The 17,703-nt window shown below is 36.8% G+C and overlaps 1 protein-coding gene across 1 annotated transcript; it reads right to left on the reverse strand.

Moving 5' to 3' along the window:
- Window positions 1-9,537: 9,537 nt before the first annotated feature.
- Window positions 9,538-13,868, reverse strand: LOC125340463 (olfactory receptor 4F4-like). The gene is made up of 2 exons (XM_048332079.1): window positions 13,860-13,868; window positions 9,538-10,515 (listed from the first exon to the last, which is right to left on the reverse strand). The coding sequence occupies exons 1-2, from the start codon at window positions 13,866-13,868 to the stop codon at window positions 9,538-9,540; spliced, it is 987 nt and encodes a 328-aa protein (XP_048188036.1).
- Between the last annotated feature and the right edge of the window lie 3,835 nt (window positions 13,869-17,703).

A 17,703-nucleotide genomic window follows, 5' to 3' on the forward strand; every position in this document is an offset into this window, starting at 1 on the left:
AATTACAATATGTAAGAATGTGGTCATAGAGGGCAACTCTGCCCTGAATTTCCTAGCTGTGTTTTCTAGGGAGAGTAACAGACACATAGTGCCTGTGTTTCTTCACATGTAAAGACAGTGCTAGGGGCTACTACCTCATTGGTTAAGATCAAAATGAGTTGAAATATGATAAGTATGAGAAAATGTTATGGATGATACTAAGTACTAAAGTGAACTGACAGAATTTAGGAATAGGGGCTAGAAATTTTCTGGTTGTAATTAGTATCTAAACTCCTCTGGCAAAAGCAAAGGCAGCACACTTTTTCCTGTGGGTCCATTAGCATAAGATAACCAAGACATTAGTTCAGTCTTTATGATCCTAATAATTAGAGAATATGAAGATGGGAACTTCAAAATGTTGCTCACAGAATATTGATGAATACTTTATGTTCAGATGAAAATGTAATTTTATCTATGAAATAACACCGTAAGGATTTAAAGACTATGAGTAGAAGTCATAAAAAAGTAACAAAGAGAAAGTTGAGATGGGGAGATAGAATGGAAAATAAATTATGGGGAGCAAAAACAAGTGGAAAGGGTTATTATGGAGTGTGTGCACCCTACCTTTCAGTACAGGCTCAGGATGCATCCTCAGCATCTTTCAGTGATGAGAAACAGGAAAACTAACTTCTTTTGTTGATCAGCTGCTCAGTGTGCATGATTTCAAATAGTTCTTTTGGAATGAAACCAGTTAGCAGGAATTGATATGGATTGCTATCCATACCTGTCTTACACATTGACTATTGGTCTTCTATGACAAAAGGATTTTCATTGTTGAGCCTAGATTTTATGACAGACACATATTAGCTATTTTATTTTTATTATTAATTAGAAAATATGAATTTTTTTTTTTTTTTTGGCCAGTCCTGGGCCTTGGACTCAGGGCCTGAGCACTGTCCCTGGCTTCTTCCCGCTCAAGGCTAGCACTCTGCCACTTGAGCCACAGCGCCGCTTCTGGCCATTTTCTGTATATGTGGTGCTGGGGAATCGAACCTAGGTCCTCGTGTATCCGAGGCAGGCACTCTTGCCACTAGGCTATATCCCCAGCCCAGAAAATATGAATTTTATGTTCATCTGTTCTTAAGCAAATTATTTATGCCATCTTTATTGAGCATAGGGGGTAGAATAGTCTCTAGGTTAGATTTGAAGTTTTAAAAAGTATATTCTTCCTTCTTTTTTCCCTCCCTCCATCCACATTTCCTTCCTCCCTTCTTTTTCTTTGTCTATTTTATTTCCATTTCACTATCCCCCCCTTTATTTTTTAACTGTAGAATCAAGGGCGTTCTATGGTTCACTAGGTAGTATATCTTATGTGTCAGATCTGTGTTAACATGACATTTTAATAATCATCAGATTTATTTGGCAGATGTGAATGCATGACTTTCCTAATAATATAAATAGATAGACAAGCCTAGAGTATAAAGTGGGGGCTGCCTGACACCTTATTATAGCTTCTGATTGCAATCTGATATTGAGATAACTACATGATAAATGACAAGGTTTCTAAAATAAGACATTAATACTTCAGACTATTTAGAGAACACATACACACACAAATGTAAATAAGTGGCCAATGATGGTTCAAGCTACTATTAAAATAATTTTAATGTGTTTTTTGTTATCAGTGCAGTGTATTTTACTCCATCAGTAGCAATAACTTAGTAGTTCTTATTTGCTACTTTAATTAAATGAAGAGACAAAAAGAAGAGACAAAATTTTAAAGTAATTTGAATATATCAGGCCAGGTCAGATGGTTTATGAAAGTCATTTTTCTGCATGTTGAGGGTTTGGGAACTTGTCTGAGTATAGAACATTATACTTTGCTATTTTCTGAAACTGCTCCAAGGTGTTCTGAAATCTTAAGTACATACTGGCAGAAAAGAATGTAATGTCTTTGTTAAGAACATTAACTAAATAACACCTTCAGAACTCTAAGGTAGATATAGAAAACGTTATAGAAAACATGATCAAATTGGTATGTGGAATGAAAAGTGAAAGTCCCAGAATCAGATAATTTGTTGTCTTGCCTGGGGGAGTCAGACCTGCTTCTTAGCTGCTTTAGTTTGCACTAGATTGTACCTAGATATGTAATCTGATTTGTTTTTGGCAGTAATGGAATTTAGAGAAAATATGTCTTCTTCAGTGTAGAATATTGTGCCAGATAGCCTCTGGATGGAGAAACGATTTAGCTGTGTTTTAAGTGGAGCCAAACATTGGAAAGAGTCTCCTTATCATTCTCTTGGGACATCCCTTAGCGATCTGATTAGTCTCTATTTTGAGAAGACTAATACAATGAATATTTGTGAAATAAGACCTTTTACCTCCATGAAGAAGAAATATAAATGTAAATAAATTTAAATGGTCAATAAAAGGAACAAAAATTATTTTTTACTAACATAAGTTTAGTTTCATTATTTGTTTTCAAATTGGAGCATAAATGTTAATGATTGAGTTTTTATGCATTTTCTCACATTGAGAAAATGGTAGGACAGCCTACAACAAAATAGGAAATATCAGGGTAGGTTAACTGATAAAAACCATGTTTCCAGTCTCATCTGTGAGACTGGAAATTAAACTTTGCGTCACATTGGCTGCTGTGTGTACATAACTGCTGCATAGGATTCAGAGTCTAAGGGATTAGCTAATCAAAACACTACAATATTTTTGTAAGTATATGAACTAAACAACATATCTAAAACTGTAAGACAGATATAGAACTAAAAATTATTGGTAAACACAAACTAAAAATTGCCAGGCATCAGAGGTTTGCCCTTGTTATCCTAGCCACTCAGGAGTCTGAGATTGTGATTTGAAGCCAGCCCATGCAGGAAAGTCTGCAAGACTCATCTTCAATTAGCCACCAAAAAGCTGAAAGCGGAGCTGCAGCTCAAGGGGTAGATTGCCAGCCATGAGCAAAAAACCTAAGGGTCAATGTTTAGGCCCTGGTATGAAGGCCCAGAACTGGCACAAAACCCCCCAAACAAACCTAAAATATTCTTAAAGCATGGATGTAATAGAAAGAGAATAACCCCCAAAGAGTTTATGTTGTACTTACTTTCAGAGTTCAGTTTGAAACCTGATCTTTCCTTGAAGATAACTTTACTTTAAATTCTGCCTCAAATCTGAAGTGAAATGCAAATTACTTTTGTACTATGAGCAACAAAGGATTCACCATGGTATATAGAGAAGAGACTGAGCTGGAAACTTTCCAGGTACATATTTAAATGCAGCCAAGTTTGGAAAAACTTACTCCCATGTACCTTGGGGAGTCTTAGACTAAAACATTGTCTGTAATACGGTGCATCTGTTAATGAAATTAGCAGAATGGAAGTCCATGAAAACTCTTGAAGAAGAGGAGGTAGAGAAGATGGGGAAATGAAAAGAGATCAATGTGATAGAAGTGTTGTATATACATGTATGGAATACCACAGCAGGCCCACTGAACAAGTAGCCCCCATACACGTGCACTTGCTCACGTACACCCAGAAAAAAACAATCAAATAAGTAAAATGCTCTGAACTGAATGCTTCCTGTAATACTGCACCCTTTCCAGCATTGCATTCAAGTTAGCTGAGTTAAGCACAAGTGACTATGGGAGATAAGAATGTTAAGACACAAGAATCACAACTGGCTCAGACATGGGGAAACTGGAGCCCTTGCAGACTGGTCATATACTGAGCTGAAATGGTACAAAGTTATGAAAAAGTGCAGAAACTCCTTAAAAAGCTAAAATGTAATGCCCTTAATACCTCCCTCATTTCCCCCTCCCTGCTCCCCTTTTTCCTTTCCCCCCATGAGTTGTTCAGTACATTTACACTAAACAGTTTTGCAAGTATTGCTTTTGTAATCATTTGTCTTTTTTACCCTGTGTCTCTCAATTTTGGTATTCCCTTACAATTTCCTAGTTCTAATACCTGTACACACGGTTTCCAATGTACTCAGATAAGATACAGAGATAGTGAAGGTATCACAGGAAGGGCATACAAGAGGATCATCAATAATAGAAGCTATGCAAAAAAAAGTAATAATAGAAGCTACGGTTTCACATCACATGTTGAAAGTAATTACAACAGTGATATAACAGTTGTTTCCATAACACGGAGTTCATTTCACTTAGCATCATCTTTTGTGTTCATAAGGGCATAGCTATTGGGCTCTTGTGATCCTCTGCCTTGACTAGCCAAAACCTGTGCTAATTATTCCTTGTGAGGGAGACCATAGGGTTCTTGTTTCTTTGGGTCTTGCTCACTTCACTTAGTATTATTTTTATACTAAAATTTTGTCTGCACATCCTTGCTAGCATTTGTTATGTTTCTGGCCACAATGAGATGAAATCTTATTGTCATTTTGATTTGCATTTTCTTTCTTATCAAGGATGTTGAGCTTTTTTCCATGAGTTTATTGACCATTTATACTAATTTAAAAAATGTTCAGTTCAGCTGGGCACCCAGTGGCTCATGCCTGTAATCCTAACTACTCAGGAGGCTGAGATCTGAGGATAGCAGTTTGAAGCCAGACCAGGCAGGAAAGTCAGTGAGACTCTTATCTCCAATGAACCACCAGAAAGCCAGAAGTGGAGCTGTGGCTCAAGTGGTAGAGTGCTAGCCTTGAGCTGAAGAGCTCAGGGACAGTACCCAGGCCCTGAGTCTAAGCCCTGCAATTGTAAAAAAAAAAAAGTTCAGTTCATTAGTCCATTCATTAATTGAGTTGTTTATTTGGGGGAGAGTTAATATTTTGAATTCATAGATGTTCTGCTTATTAGACACTCATCAGATGTATACCTGACCAAAGGTTTTTCTTCTGCTCTGTAGGCAATCTCTTCAATCCAATGACTACTTCCTCCTGTGAACAGGCTCTGTAGTTTGATGTCATCTCATTTGTCAATCCTTGCTCTTATTTGCTGAACTATTGGAGTTCTATTCCAGAAGGTACTGCCTATGGCAATATGTCCCAGTATTTTCACTATTCTTTTGGTATTATTTCTTGTTGTAGTTTCATAGTTTGGGGTCTTACATTAAGATCCACTTTTAGTTGATACTCATTCAGAGTGAGAGATGGGGACCTAGCTTCAGTGCTGTGCATTTGGCTATACACTTTTCCTACCACCATTTGTACATTTTGGAATGATTGGTGAAAAATCAGATGCTTCAGCTGTGTGGATTTATTTCTGTGTCTTATTCTGTTACATTTATCCTTATTGTTTGTTTTTGTGCTATTTCTGTGGTGTTTTTGTTAGTATGGCAATGTAGCATAATTTGAAATCTGGTATTGGTTTTGCTATAAAATTGTTTTGGCTACTCGATGTTTTTTATGTATCCATATGAAATTTAAGATTAATTTTTTCCATTTCGGTGAGGAATGACCTCTGGATTTTGAGGAGTACTGCATTGAACCTGTAAATTTCTTTCAGCTACTTTCATGATATACTGATAATCAATGAGCATAGTGGTCTTTCCTTCTGTTGGTGTCATGGATTTTCATGCTCAGGATTTTATAGTTTTCATTGTGGACAAAAGTTTTGTTACATCAAGAAAGGTGGCTAAGCCAGGGGATAGTCCTGTAATCCTAGCTACTCAGGAGGCTGAGATCTGAGGATCACAGTTCAAATCCAGCCCAAGCAAGAATGTCCATGAGACTCTTAACTCTTATCAACCATCAGAAAACTAGAAGTAGAGCTGTGGTTCCAAGTGGTAGAGTGCTAGCCTTGAGCTGAAGAGCTTAGGGACAGCACCCAGTCCCTACATTCAAGCCCCATGATGGATAGGGGGAAAAAGTTGTCTGAGTTAACTTGTGGGTATTTATTAATTTTTGACACTATTTTGAATGGAATCTTTTTCCTGATTTCCATCTCAGCCTGTTCACTGTAGTTATACAGAAAAGCTACCAAGTTTCATGTGTAGATTTTGTGCCCTGTTATGTATTTGAAGGTGTTTATGATATCTACCTGTGGAGTGAAATCTTAATGGTCCTATAAGATTATGTAGGTAGTAATTGGAAACAATTCGACTTTCCAGGCATCGATGGCTCATGCCTGTAATCCTAGCTACTCGAGTCTGCGATCTGAGGATTGTGGTTCAAAGCCAGCCCAGGCAGGAAAGTCTGTGAGACTCTTATCTCCAATAAACCACCAGAAAACTGGAAGTGGTACTGTGGCTTACAGTGGTGGAACACTAGCCTTGAGCAAAAAGAGCTCAGAGACAGTGCCCAGGTCCATTGTTCAAGCCCCACAGCTGGAAAAAAAAAAGAAAACAAAAGAAAACGATTCAATTTATGTCTTCTCTCTTTGGATTCCTTTTATTTCTTTCTCTTGAATTATTGCTCTGGATAGAAATTCCAGTCTTAAGTAAGGATAGAAAAATCATCAGATACCCTGGTCTCATTCCTGATTTTCAGGAAATAATTTTAATCTTTTCTGTTTTTCTCTTTTCCTTTTTTCCTTTATTTTCCCCAGTTCTGGGGCTTGAACTCAGAGCCTGAGCCCTGTCCCTGACTTCTTTTTGCTCAAGGATAGCACTCTGCCCCTCGAGTCACAGTGTCACTTCTGACTTTTTCTGTGTATGCGGTACTGAGGAATCAAACCCAGGGCTTCATGCATGCTAGGCAAGCACTTTACCATATTCACAGCCCTAATTTTTTCTGTTTAGTATGATTTTGGCTCTAGGTTTGTCACAGATGGCCTTTATTATATTGAGTCACATTCTTTTGTATTTCTAATTTCATTATGCCTATTATCAGAAAATGTTGCTGAATTTTGTTAAAGGCTTTCTCTGCATTGGTTAAGATGATCATGAGATTCTCGTTCTTCATTTTGTTTGCTGCTTTAGTTTAACTAAGCTTGCATTCCTGGAATAAAACCAACTTGATCATAATTATGCTATTTTAAATATTTTGTTGAATCCAGTTTGCAGGAATTTTATTGGTAACTCTTGTGTCTGTGTTCATTAAAAAGATTGGCCTTTTTTTCTCTTTTTTGTGTCTTTGTCCAGTTTTGGAACTAGTGAAATACTGGTTCTTAGAATGAGTTTCATAGTATTTCTTCTCTTTCCATTTCATTGAAATGTTTGACAGGAATTCGTGTTAGTTCTTGAATGGTCTGGTAGAATTCTGCACTGAGACCATCAGGCCCTGAGGTTTTATTTATTTATTTATTTATTTATTTATTTATTTATTTATTTTTGCCTGTCCTGGGCCTTGGACTCAGGGCCTGAGCACTGTCCCTGGCTTCTTTTTGCTCAAGGCTAGCACTCTGCCACTTGAGTCACAGCGCCACTTCTGGCCATTTTCTGTATATGTGGTGCTGGGAAATCGAACCCAGGCTTCAAGTATACGAGGCAAGCACTCTTGCCACTAGGCCATATCCCCAGCCCCCTGAGGTTTTATTTTTTGAGAGGCTCTTTATTAGTTCTTTAGCCTCATTGTTTGTTATAGATGTAGTTAAGTGATTTATGTCTTCTGTTTTGGAAGGTAAAGTACTTGTAGAAATATATCAATTTCTTTTACACTTTCCAGTTTAATTCACTATAAATTTTCAAAGTATTATCTCATACCTTGTATTATGTTTCTTGTGATATCCCTTTTTTCTCAATTAATTTGTTTGGATCACTTCCCTTCCTCTTCTAATCAGATTGGCTAAGGGTTAATCAATCTTTTGTTGCATTGATCTTTTTTAAAATATTTTAACAGTTTTTTTTTCTTATTTATTGTCAAAGTGATGTACAGAGAGGTTACAGTTTCATATGTTAGGCATTGGATACATTTCTTGAACTGTTTGTTACCTCCTCCCTCATTCCCCACTCCCCCTCCCCTTTTCCCTCTCCCTCCCATGAGTTGTTCAATTGGTTACACCAAACAGTTTTGCAAGTATTGCTTTTGAAGTCGTTTGTCTTTCTGTCCCGTGTCTCTTGATTTTGTTATTCCCTTTCACTTTCCTAGTTGTAATACCAGTATATACAGTTTCCAAGGTACTCAGATAAGATACAGTGATAGTGCAGGTACAACCACAGGGAGGGAATAAAAGAGGTCATCAACAATAGAAGCTACGGTTTCACATGTCATGTTGAAAGTGATTACAACAGTGATATAACAGTAATTTCCATAACATGGAGTGAAATGAACTCCATGTTATGGAAATGCATTGATCTTTTATACAGATTTTATTTTTGTTTCTGTCACTAATATGTACCTTGGTATTTTTTTTAACATTCCTACTTTCTAGTTTTGAAAATGGCTTATCTTGCTTTTTCATGCTATATATTTCAACAAGCTAATTCCTTTTTTCCTTCATGAGTGTAATCTCAATGTTATTCTGATTCAGTATTCTCACTGGAAAGAGTAGAGTCAAAATTACTTGTCAAGTTTTTCCAACTTATATTCACAGTATGTCTGTGCTGATTATGTGAGTGCCTAGTGAGACTGTCAGAGTATTAGTACAAGAGCACTCACCTAAATACATATGTCTCCATAAGTAAGATGCCTCAAATGACGGTCTGCTCAGACTGAACTATGTCCTATCTCTCAAGTATATAGGGGAAAATGCTGGGAACATCCTTCTTCATCATTTATGTAATAATAATAATATACACTCAGTAGAGTTAATGAGTACTAAATATGTCACAAATTGTGTTATCATATATGTATTTATTATCTCATCACCCCTGTAATAGTCATGTACAGTAAAGTATTACCTTCTTTTAAAAACATGGAAAGCAACCCAAGAGATAAGTAATATATGATGCTTACCAAGTGCTAAATAGTTCAGCATTTTGTATTTAAAGATTTAATCATGGAAAACAACATATTGAGACCCAAGTGATACCCACTGTGTGAATGTATTGAAAGGCTAGAACCCTCTATATTCTTTTTTACTATTGCTTCTGAGTAGTTTTCATATACTACAATGTCATGTCTATGAGGAAAGCTTTATGATGCTTGAATCAGTCTTCAATCTTCCCTGATAATGTGCTTATCCATTATAGGCTGGTATAGAGATAGGAAGTGAACTATATCCTATTATTAAGGGAGGAGCCTCTTTTTAAAATCTTTTATTTTATTTTTTCCCCATTTCTTTACTGTTAAAGTGATGTGCAGAAGGGTTACAGTTACATGTGTAAGGCAGTAATTGATCTATAAATTCTACCACTAAGCATATTTTTAGGCATGTAGAGGTTCCTTTTTTGATGCTTTTAGGGAAAATGAGCTGAATAAAAAAATTTAGAAACTAGACAGGCCAATTTCTAGGATTTAGAACATCTCAGGTATATATAGTCATAAACATGTTATTGTTCTGAAATTAGTTAGATATTCTTAATGCATGATATTAACTTTACAACTACATAAAAATATAACACACATGATATTGAAGGAAGTGTATATGAAACTTAGTTGACAACTACGAAGGAAGGTGAGAATTAAGATTATAATATTCATAAGCTTTACTTAACAATTTTCCAGCTTTACATTATGCCATTATCTCTAATCAATCTCACAGTCACTCAAGATCTAAGACCTTACTATGGAGTTCACATTCTGTTTTCTCAGTCGTCTCAGCGCAGTCTTCATGTCTTTGTTCCTCAGCGTGTATACAATTGGGTTCAAGAGTGGAGTGACCACAGAATAGAAAACAGCGAGGAATTTATCCAAGGACTCCACGGCAAATGGCCAGGCATAAATGAGGATGCATGGTCCAAAAAACAAAAGAACCACTGTGATGTGAGCAGTCAGAGTGGTAAGGGCCTTGGATGATCTATCAAAAGGGCAGCGCTGGAGCTGGACAGTCAGTACAATGATCGTGTAGGAAACAATTAAGAGAACAAAAGAACACACAGTGAGCACACCACTGTTAGCAATGACCATGATGTCTAACCGGTAGGTATCGGTACAGGCAAGCTTGATTACCTTTGGAAGGTCACAGTAAAAGCTGTCAATCTCATTGGGACCACAGAAAGGTAAGTTCACTGCAAATGCCAGCTGGCTCACAGAGTGGAGGAGGCCAGTTCCCCATGCTGCAGCCACAATGCCCACACACACATTGCCACACATAATCATCCTGTAGCGTAGGGGCTTACAAATCGCCACATACCTGTCAAAGGCCATGGCTATGAGGATCACCAATTCACTCCCACCAAAAAAGTGAAGGAGAAATATCTGTGCAAAGCATCCCTTGACAGAGATGACTTTGTGCTTGCTGAAAAAGTCACCAATCATCTTGGGAGCTGTGACTGAGGACAGAGACAGATCAATGAGGGACAGGTTGGCCAGCAGAAAGTACATGGGGGAGTGAAGGTAGGAGTCAGAAGCCACAGTTATGACAATAAGAAGGTTTCCCAAAACAATTCCTATGTAGAAAACCAAAAAGAACAGAAATAGGAAAATCTGAAGTTCCCGAGACTTGGATAGTCCAAGAAAAATAAACTCTGTAACCACAGAGTTATTTGTTTCATGTATTGATTCATTCCAGGAGTTTGTGTCTTCAGTTATCTTGGAGAAGACAATGAAAAAGAAGCCATGATGATTATATTCAATTATCTTCTGTTACATGATGCCACTTTCTGTGGTTCATTGTGTAAAGCTTTCACAATTCAAGAGTCTAAGTTCATAGATTTACCCCTTCCCTTCCTCTTGGATTTGCATTGTAGTTCAATTACCCAGGTCTTCCCAGTGTCCCCACACATGGTACATGTAGTCTTAACAGTAATTCTATTGTTTATGCTACCTTTCTGTAAGGTATGTCCATATTGCTATTTTCTATTTCCATTCTTTTCAGTTCATAATCTGGAGCAACTATCTTACATATTTGATGATATTGAAGCTCTCAAGAGAAAATGAAACTTACCAAGTGAAACATACAAATATAAATGACAAAAAGAAGATAAAATATCAGAAATATAACATTTAAAAAAGTGAGAGAGGCCAGGTGACAGTAGGCTGAGATTGAGGATTGCAGCTTGAAGCTCGCCTGGACAGAAAAGTATGTGAGACTCTTATCTTCAATAAACTGCTCAGAAAAAGACAGTAAAGGACACTGTGCCTCAAGTGATGGAGCGCTAGCCTTGAGGACAAAGAGACTCAGAGACAGTGCCCAGGCCCCGACTTTAAGCCCCAGCATTGGCAAAAGAAAAAAGTGAGAGAGGGTAAGAGAATGAGTGATTCAGAGGTGGAGCAAGGGAAATGTAGTAAACTTAGCATGAAAAATGGTGTGATAGAGTTTAATAGAGATAAAATTGGAAAAGGATTCTGAAATTCTTATTAAGGGAATTGAGTTTATTATAAAATGGAGAACTATTGGACAATTATAAACAGTAGTTTAATAAATAAACCAGGCACTTGGAAGAAGAGATTGGAGGTATAGTTGCGTGAATGTGTTTCTGTGAGGCAAAGTAAATATTTCTTTAGGAAGTTGGGGAGTAAGGTAAAGTGGCAAAGAAAGGGTACATTGAATGCAAAGGATGGCCATGAGAATACCTGACTCTTAGGTGACACAGCTAATACTCAAGTAAAATGTAAGAGAAAGATGGAAGTAGATATGTCACACGGGAAATATGAAGGCTTAGAAGTCTAAGATTGTCAAATTTCTTGGAGGGAATCTACCACTTGAGTTGGACATCATATTTTCCACTACTCTTAAAAATATCACAGTTCTCTCTCTCTTCATTATTTTGAATTTCCCAGCTCTAGCCAAGTATGTTGTTCTCAAGATCTTACAAAATTACTAATTCTAATTTTTTCAAGCATAAAGAAAAGAATCTCTGGTAAATAATTATCAAATAATCAAATGCTTAAATTAATTCAAGAGAACCCATTTTAGTTCCCTTCTGCTTAATATAGTAATAAATATAATCAATAGTAATCATTGGTGACACAGAGGGCAGGATTTAGATTAAGCAATAATTTCTGATGTGACAACCTGATTGTTTCTTTAGATGCCGAGTAGGCAAACTAGAATTGAACTTAGCATTTGCAAGTGTAAAAATCATTTAGTTTCACTGAGAGATAAGGACAAACTTGAAGTTGTATCTCCATGGGAAACATGTGAGTGTGATAGCTGGTCCACGGATTTTTATCTTAGCACCAAGAGTTTCTATCATAGTAGCAAGTAAGAATTCAGAAATGTTATTCATCAGCTAAAAGAAGTGTCTTACTTCTGAGTATATGCTGCTCAGAGAAGAGTGATAACATCGGATCCTCTGATACAGAAGTCCGTCACCACCACCGGCGATTTGTGATTCTCTCAAAGCTCTGAAAGCCCATTTGTGATTTTTCAAACATGATTCAAGAAATCCTACAGGGCCTCATATCTAAAATATACTTAGAGTTCAAAAAGTGAACCCTCCCAAAAGAAACCCTTAAAGAAATAACAATCCAATTAATAAATGGGTAAAGACTTAAAGAGAGACTTTTCAGAAGAAGTAAGAACGCCCCATAGACATATGCAGAGATGCTTCACATCCATGGCCATAAAATAAATGCAAATCAAAACAGCACTGAGATTCAACCTTACTCCAGTTAGAATGAGATGAGAGCTTCCCTATGACCCAGCAATCCCACTCCTGGGCATTTACCCAATAGATCATAGACCAGAGCACCCTAAAGTTACCAGCACAACCATGTTCATTGCAACACTGTTTACCATAGTCAAGATAAGGAATCAACTCAGATGCCCTTCAATGAATGAATGGATCAAGAAAATGCGTATATACAATGTATATATACAATGTATATACAATGGAAGTCTATACATCCATCAGGAAAAATGACATTGTCCCATTCATAAGGAAATGGAAAGACTTAGAAAAAAATCATATTAAGCAAAGTGAGCCAGACCCCTAAAACATAGGATGCATGGTTTCCATCATTTGTAGTAGCTAGAATGTGACTATAAATCTACAGGTAAACATACTCGGTGGTAAAGAATAAAAATGTACATTTGGACATGATAAATTATATAAGATTCTAGACATTCACACAGTGAGATCAAAGGAGATATTCTTAGGAGAGGATCACAAAGGCTCAATAGCTATGTGCATATGATCATATCAGATGATGTTCATGGAAATAAACTCCAAGAAATGGAAACAAGTTCTTTTTTGTTTTTGCTTTGTTTTTGTTTTCTCTTTTGTCACTGTTTTTATTTTCTGTACATTTTGTCTTATATATAAGTTGATCTGTATTGACAAGAGTGAGGGGGAACACAGAAATGGAGGGGAAAAGGGTGAACAAATGCAGCAGTGGTACTCACTGGACACTATGTTGAAAGTGAATGCTATACTTGTGGGGGCGTCAGGAGGGAAAAACTGGGAGAAAATGAGGCAGGGGATGACACTGTTCAAAAGGAAATGTACTCATTACCTGACTTATGTAACTGCAACCTCTCTGTACAACACCTTTTCAATAGCAATAAAAGAAGCCAGAGAAAATTGATTCTAATGCTCAGCTTATGCTTATTGAGGGAGTTCTCTAGACTTTCACCTGTGTTGTGTTCATAGTAACCATGAAGATCCAGACACCAATTGAAAAGAAAATCCTTCCCCATAATTTCATTAAACATTGAATTTAACCTTTTGATATTACACTTTTCTTAACCATTTTCTACCTTTATGGACTTAACATTTGTTGCCACTATGACACTAATAACAAGGGTCATCCTTAAGATTATTCATATTAGTTCTTCTAAATATTGAAGCCAACCCTACAGAGTCTTCCCATTTTTCCTGAAGATAAAAACATAGGTGAATTCTTTCAAACAGATATCCACTGATAAAGGCATCTCACTGTCAGTTAGGTTCTGATTATACTGTGTATTTCACTTTCATCATTCCACTTACCTGTTTCATAACTAGGAGAGACTACAGCAACTTGAGAGAATGAAAGTGAGAGTGAAGACTATAGATTTCCTTTCAGTTTTTACATGCAAAGAACTAAAATTTCCAAGACATGCCATCTATGTGTATCATCTTTTTTAGTAAGCTGCTTGGTCAATTAAGAGATTTTCAGGAAAGTGAGCAGAAGCAGGTGAAAAGAGCTGGAATAACTATCTAGAGTGGTGCACTCACAGCAAGCTTTATAGTCTCACAGCTTTTCCCTTGGCTATTAGGAAAAACACAAATCTCTTTAAGGATGTCGCCACAGACAAAGTAGATAATAAGACTTCAGTCTTATTTTTTTTTCCTCAAATTTTTATTATCAAACTGATGTACAGAGAGGTTACAGAATCATACGTTGGGCATTGGATACATTTCTTATACTCTTAGTTGCCTTGTCCCTCATGCCCCCCACCCTCCCCCCTTTCCCTCCCCCCCAAGACTTCAGTCTTATAACAGTAGAATAATTTAGAACATGTGAACAATATGTGGAGAAAATAAAGGAAATAGTAATTGACTAGTAGAAAGTCTCACTTCTTATCACTTAATCCTCTTATTTTGTAGTTTTAATTATAGTACAGGAGTTTTTTTTTGTTGTTGTGTATTTTATTTTATTTATTTTTTTAGGTTTTTATTATAAAACTGATGTACAGAGAGGTTACAGTTTCATACTTTAGGCATTGGATACATTCCTTGTACTGTTTGTTATCGTGTCCCTCATACCCCCCTCCCCCTTTCCCCCCTGAGGTGTTCAGTTCACTTACACCAAACAGTTTTGCAAGTATTGCTTTTGTTGTTGTTTCTCGTATTTTACCCTTTGTCTCTCAATTTTCGTATTCCCTTTGAATTTCCTAATTCTAATACCAGTACACACTGTTTACCATACACTCAGATAAGATTACAGAGATAGTGTAGATACAATCACAAGAAGGTGATACACGAACATCATCAATAGTAGAAACTACAGATACACATGGGATGTTGAAAGTAGTTACAACTCTGATATAACAATCATTTTCATATAATGGAGTTCATTTCACTTAGCATCATCTTATGTGATCATAAGGGTTTAGCTATTGGGCTCTTGTTATCCTCTGTTGTGACTTGCCTTAATCCTCTTATTTTGTAGTTTTAATTATAGTACAGGAGTTAAAATGAGCAGAGACACACAATGAATGTTTACAATTATCATCATCTCATTTTTGAATAAATATATGTATTTGTAATATGGTAGTTTTATTGTGATATTTACATACATGCACAAATGTACTTTGAACAAAAATGATTCTTGATTCTTTCTAAAAATTCATTCAGGAGTTATGTCAAATTATGTTTCTTGACTACCAGGCTTTCTAAGTGTTTGGTTTTTTGGTGCAGGTCCTGGCCTTGAATTCAGGGCCTGAATGCTATCCTTGGTCTTTTTTTTTTGTCACGGGGCTTGAACTCAGGGCCTGGGTGCTGCTGTCCCTGAGCTCTTCAGCTCAAGGCTAATGCTCTACCACTTGAGCCACAGCACCCTTCAGTTTTCTGGTGGTTAATTGGAGGTAAGAGTCTCACAGACTTTCCTGCCCAGGTTGGCTTTGAACCAGGAAACACAGAGATCAGGCTCCTGTGTAGCTAAGATCACAGGTATGAGCCACAGGTTCCTGGCTCAAGCTTTCTAGGTTTTAACTGCAGGATGCCAATTACATTCTTTGTCCTAAGCACTCTACCTTAAAACACATTGGATAAACTTTTGAAACCTTAGTGACATTCTTCTCCTGGAAAGCCTGAATCCCAATGTAATTTTGGAATTGTAGAAGCCTTCTCCTGTGAATCAAGAAATTCTTTGAGGAAGACTGAAATAGCAACAGAACTGTGCTATTAAAAAAGTAGATTATATACAAGTTTTGTGTAAATCATGTGAATTACTGATCTATTTATTAACTTATATTGTAAAAATATATTGATAACCAGAGTGAAAACAATACTTAAGAATTGCCAAGAAGGAGATGGAGAGTGAAGCTGAAGACAACCTTGATGATTTGGAAAAGCACCTGCGAGAAAAGGCCCTGGGATCCATGCGCAAGGCTCAAGTGTCCCCGCAGTCTTAGGTGGAAATGTTAGTTATGATGTAAATTTTATTTGGTTTGTACTCAATTCAATTTCAAAATTGCTAAAATGTGTTTGAGCTTTAGACTATAACATTTGTTGTAATAATTGCTAGGTTGAAGTTTACCATGTAAAAAAGGGCATGGATTTACATTACAAAGGTGTCCACATTGTATTCGTGACATTCTTACATTGACAGCTGACATCATTCATTTACAGTGAAATATTTTAAGCCAAAAAAAGTAATCTCCTTTTCAAAAAAGGGGGTTTAAAGATTGTTGGCATTCTATATGCAGAAAACTCAAAGTAGACCCAAGCCTATCACCATGCACCAAGATCAACTCAAAATGGATCAAGGACCTCAACATCAGACCTGAATCCTTGAAACTACTGAAGGACAGAGTAGGAAAGACACTAGAACTTATAGGCACAGGAAGGAACTTCCTGAATAGAGTCCCAGGCGCACAACAAATAGGGGAAAGACTCAACAAATGGGACTACTACAAATTAAAAAGTTTCTGCACAGCTAAGGTCATAGCCACCAAAATAGAAAGACAGCCAACGATATGGGAAAGGATATTTACCAGCACAACAACAGACAAAGGCCTGATATCTGTCATCTACAGAGAACTCAAAAAACTAAGCCCCTCCAAGCCCAATAAACCTATTAGGAAATGGGCAAAAGAGCTAAAGAGAGACTTCACAAGAGAAGATATAAAAATGGCAAAGAAACACATGAGGAAATGCTCAACATCCCTGCTAGTAAAGGAAATGCAAATAAAAACAACCCTGAGATACCACCTCACCCCAGTTAGAATGGCCTATACTCTGAACTCAGGAAACAACAAATGCTGGAGGGGCTGTGGGGAAAGAGGAACCCTTCTCCATTGTTGGTGGGAGTGCAAATTAGTACAGCCACTTTGGAGAACAGTATGGAGGTTTCTCAAAAAGCTCAATATAGACCTACCCTATGACCCAGCCATACCACTCCTAGGCATCTATCCTAAACAGCAAAACCCAAGATATCAAAAGGACATTTGTACTTCCATGTTTATCGCAGCACAATTCACAATAGCCAAAATTTGGAAACAACCCAGATGCCCCTCCACAGATGAATGGATCCAAAAAATATGGTACTTATACACAATGGAATACTACATAGCGATTAGGAATGGTGAAATATTGTTATTTGCAGGGAAATGGTCAGAACTCGAACAAATAATGTTGAGTGAGACAAGCCTAGAACACAGAAAACAAAGGGGCATGATCTCCCTGATATATGACTGTTAACAAAGGGAGATGGAGAGACAGTAGAGACCAAGTCTGTGAACACTGTATATGTGCTTGATACATTGTATACTGCATATGGGTCTACCTGACCTAGACAAGGGATGGGAAAACAGGTTGTAAGATATCACAAGAAATGTACACAATGCCCTACTATGTAACTGCACCCTCTTTGCACAGCACCTTGTAAAAAAAAAAAAAATTTATGTTCAATTGATAATAAAAAAAAAAAAAAAAAAGTTAAAAAAAAAAAAAAAAAAAAAAAAAAAAAAAAAAAAAAAAAAGATTGTTGGCATTCTTCTTGTTCCTTTAAATGCCCCTGGCTATTCTAGAGGGTGTTTTTTGTCTCCCTCCTTTCTTTTTGATCCTTTACTTTTTCTTATCTTTAACGTCCATGTAAGTTATGCTTCCAACCTTACATGGTTTGAAA

The sequence above is a fragment of the Perognathus longimembris genome, chromosome 23 (genome assembly GCF_023159225.1).
Source record: "Perognathus longimembris pacificus isolate PPM17 chromosome 23, ASM2315922v1, whole genome shotgun sequence".
Classification (NCBI taxonomy): Eukaryota; Metazoa; Chordata; class Mammalia; order Rodentia; family Heteromyidae; genus Perognathus; species Perognathus longimembris.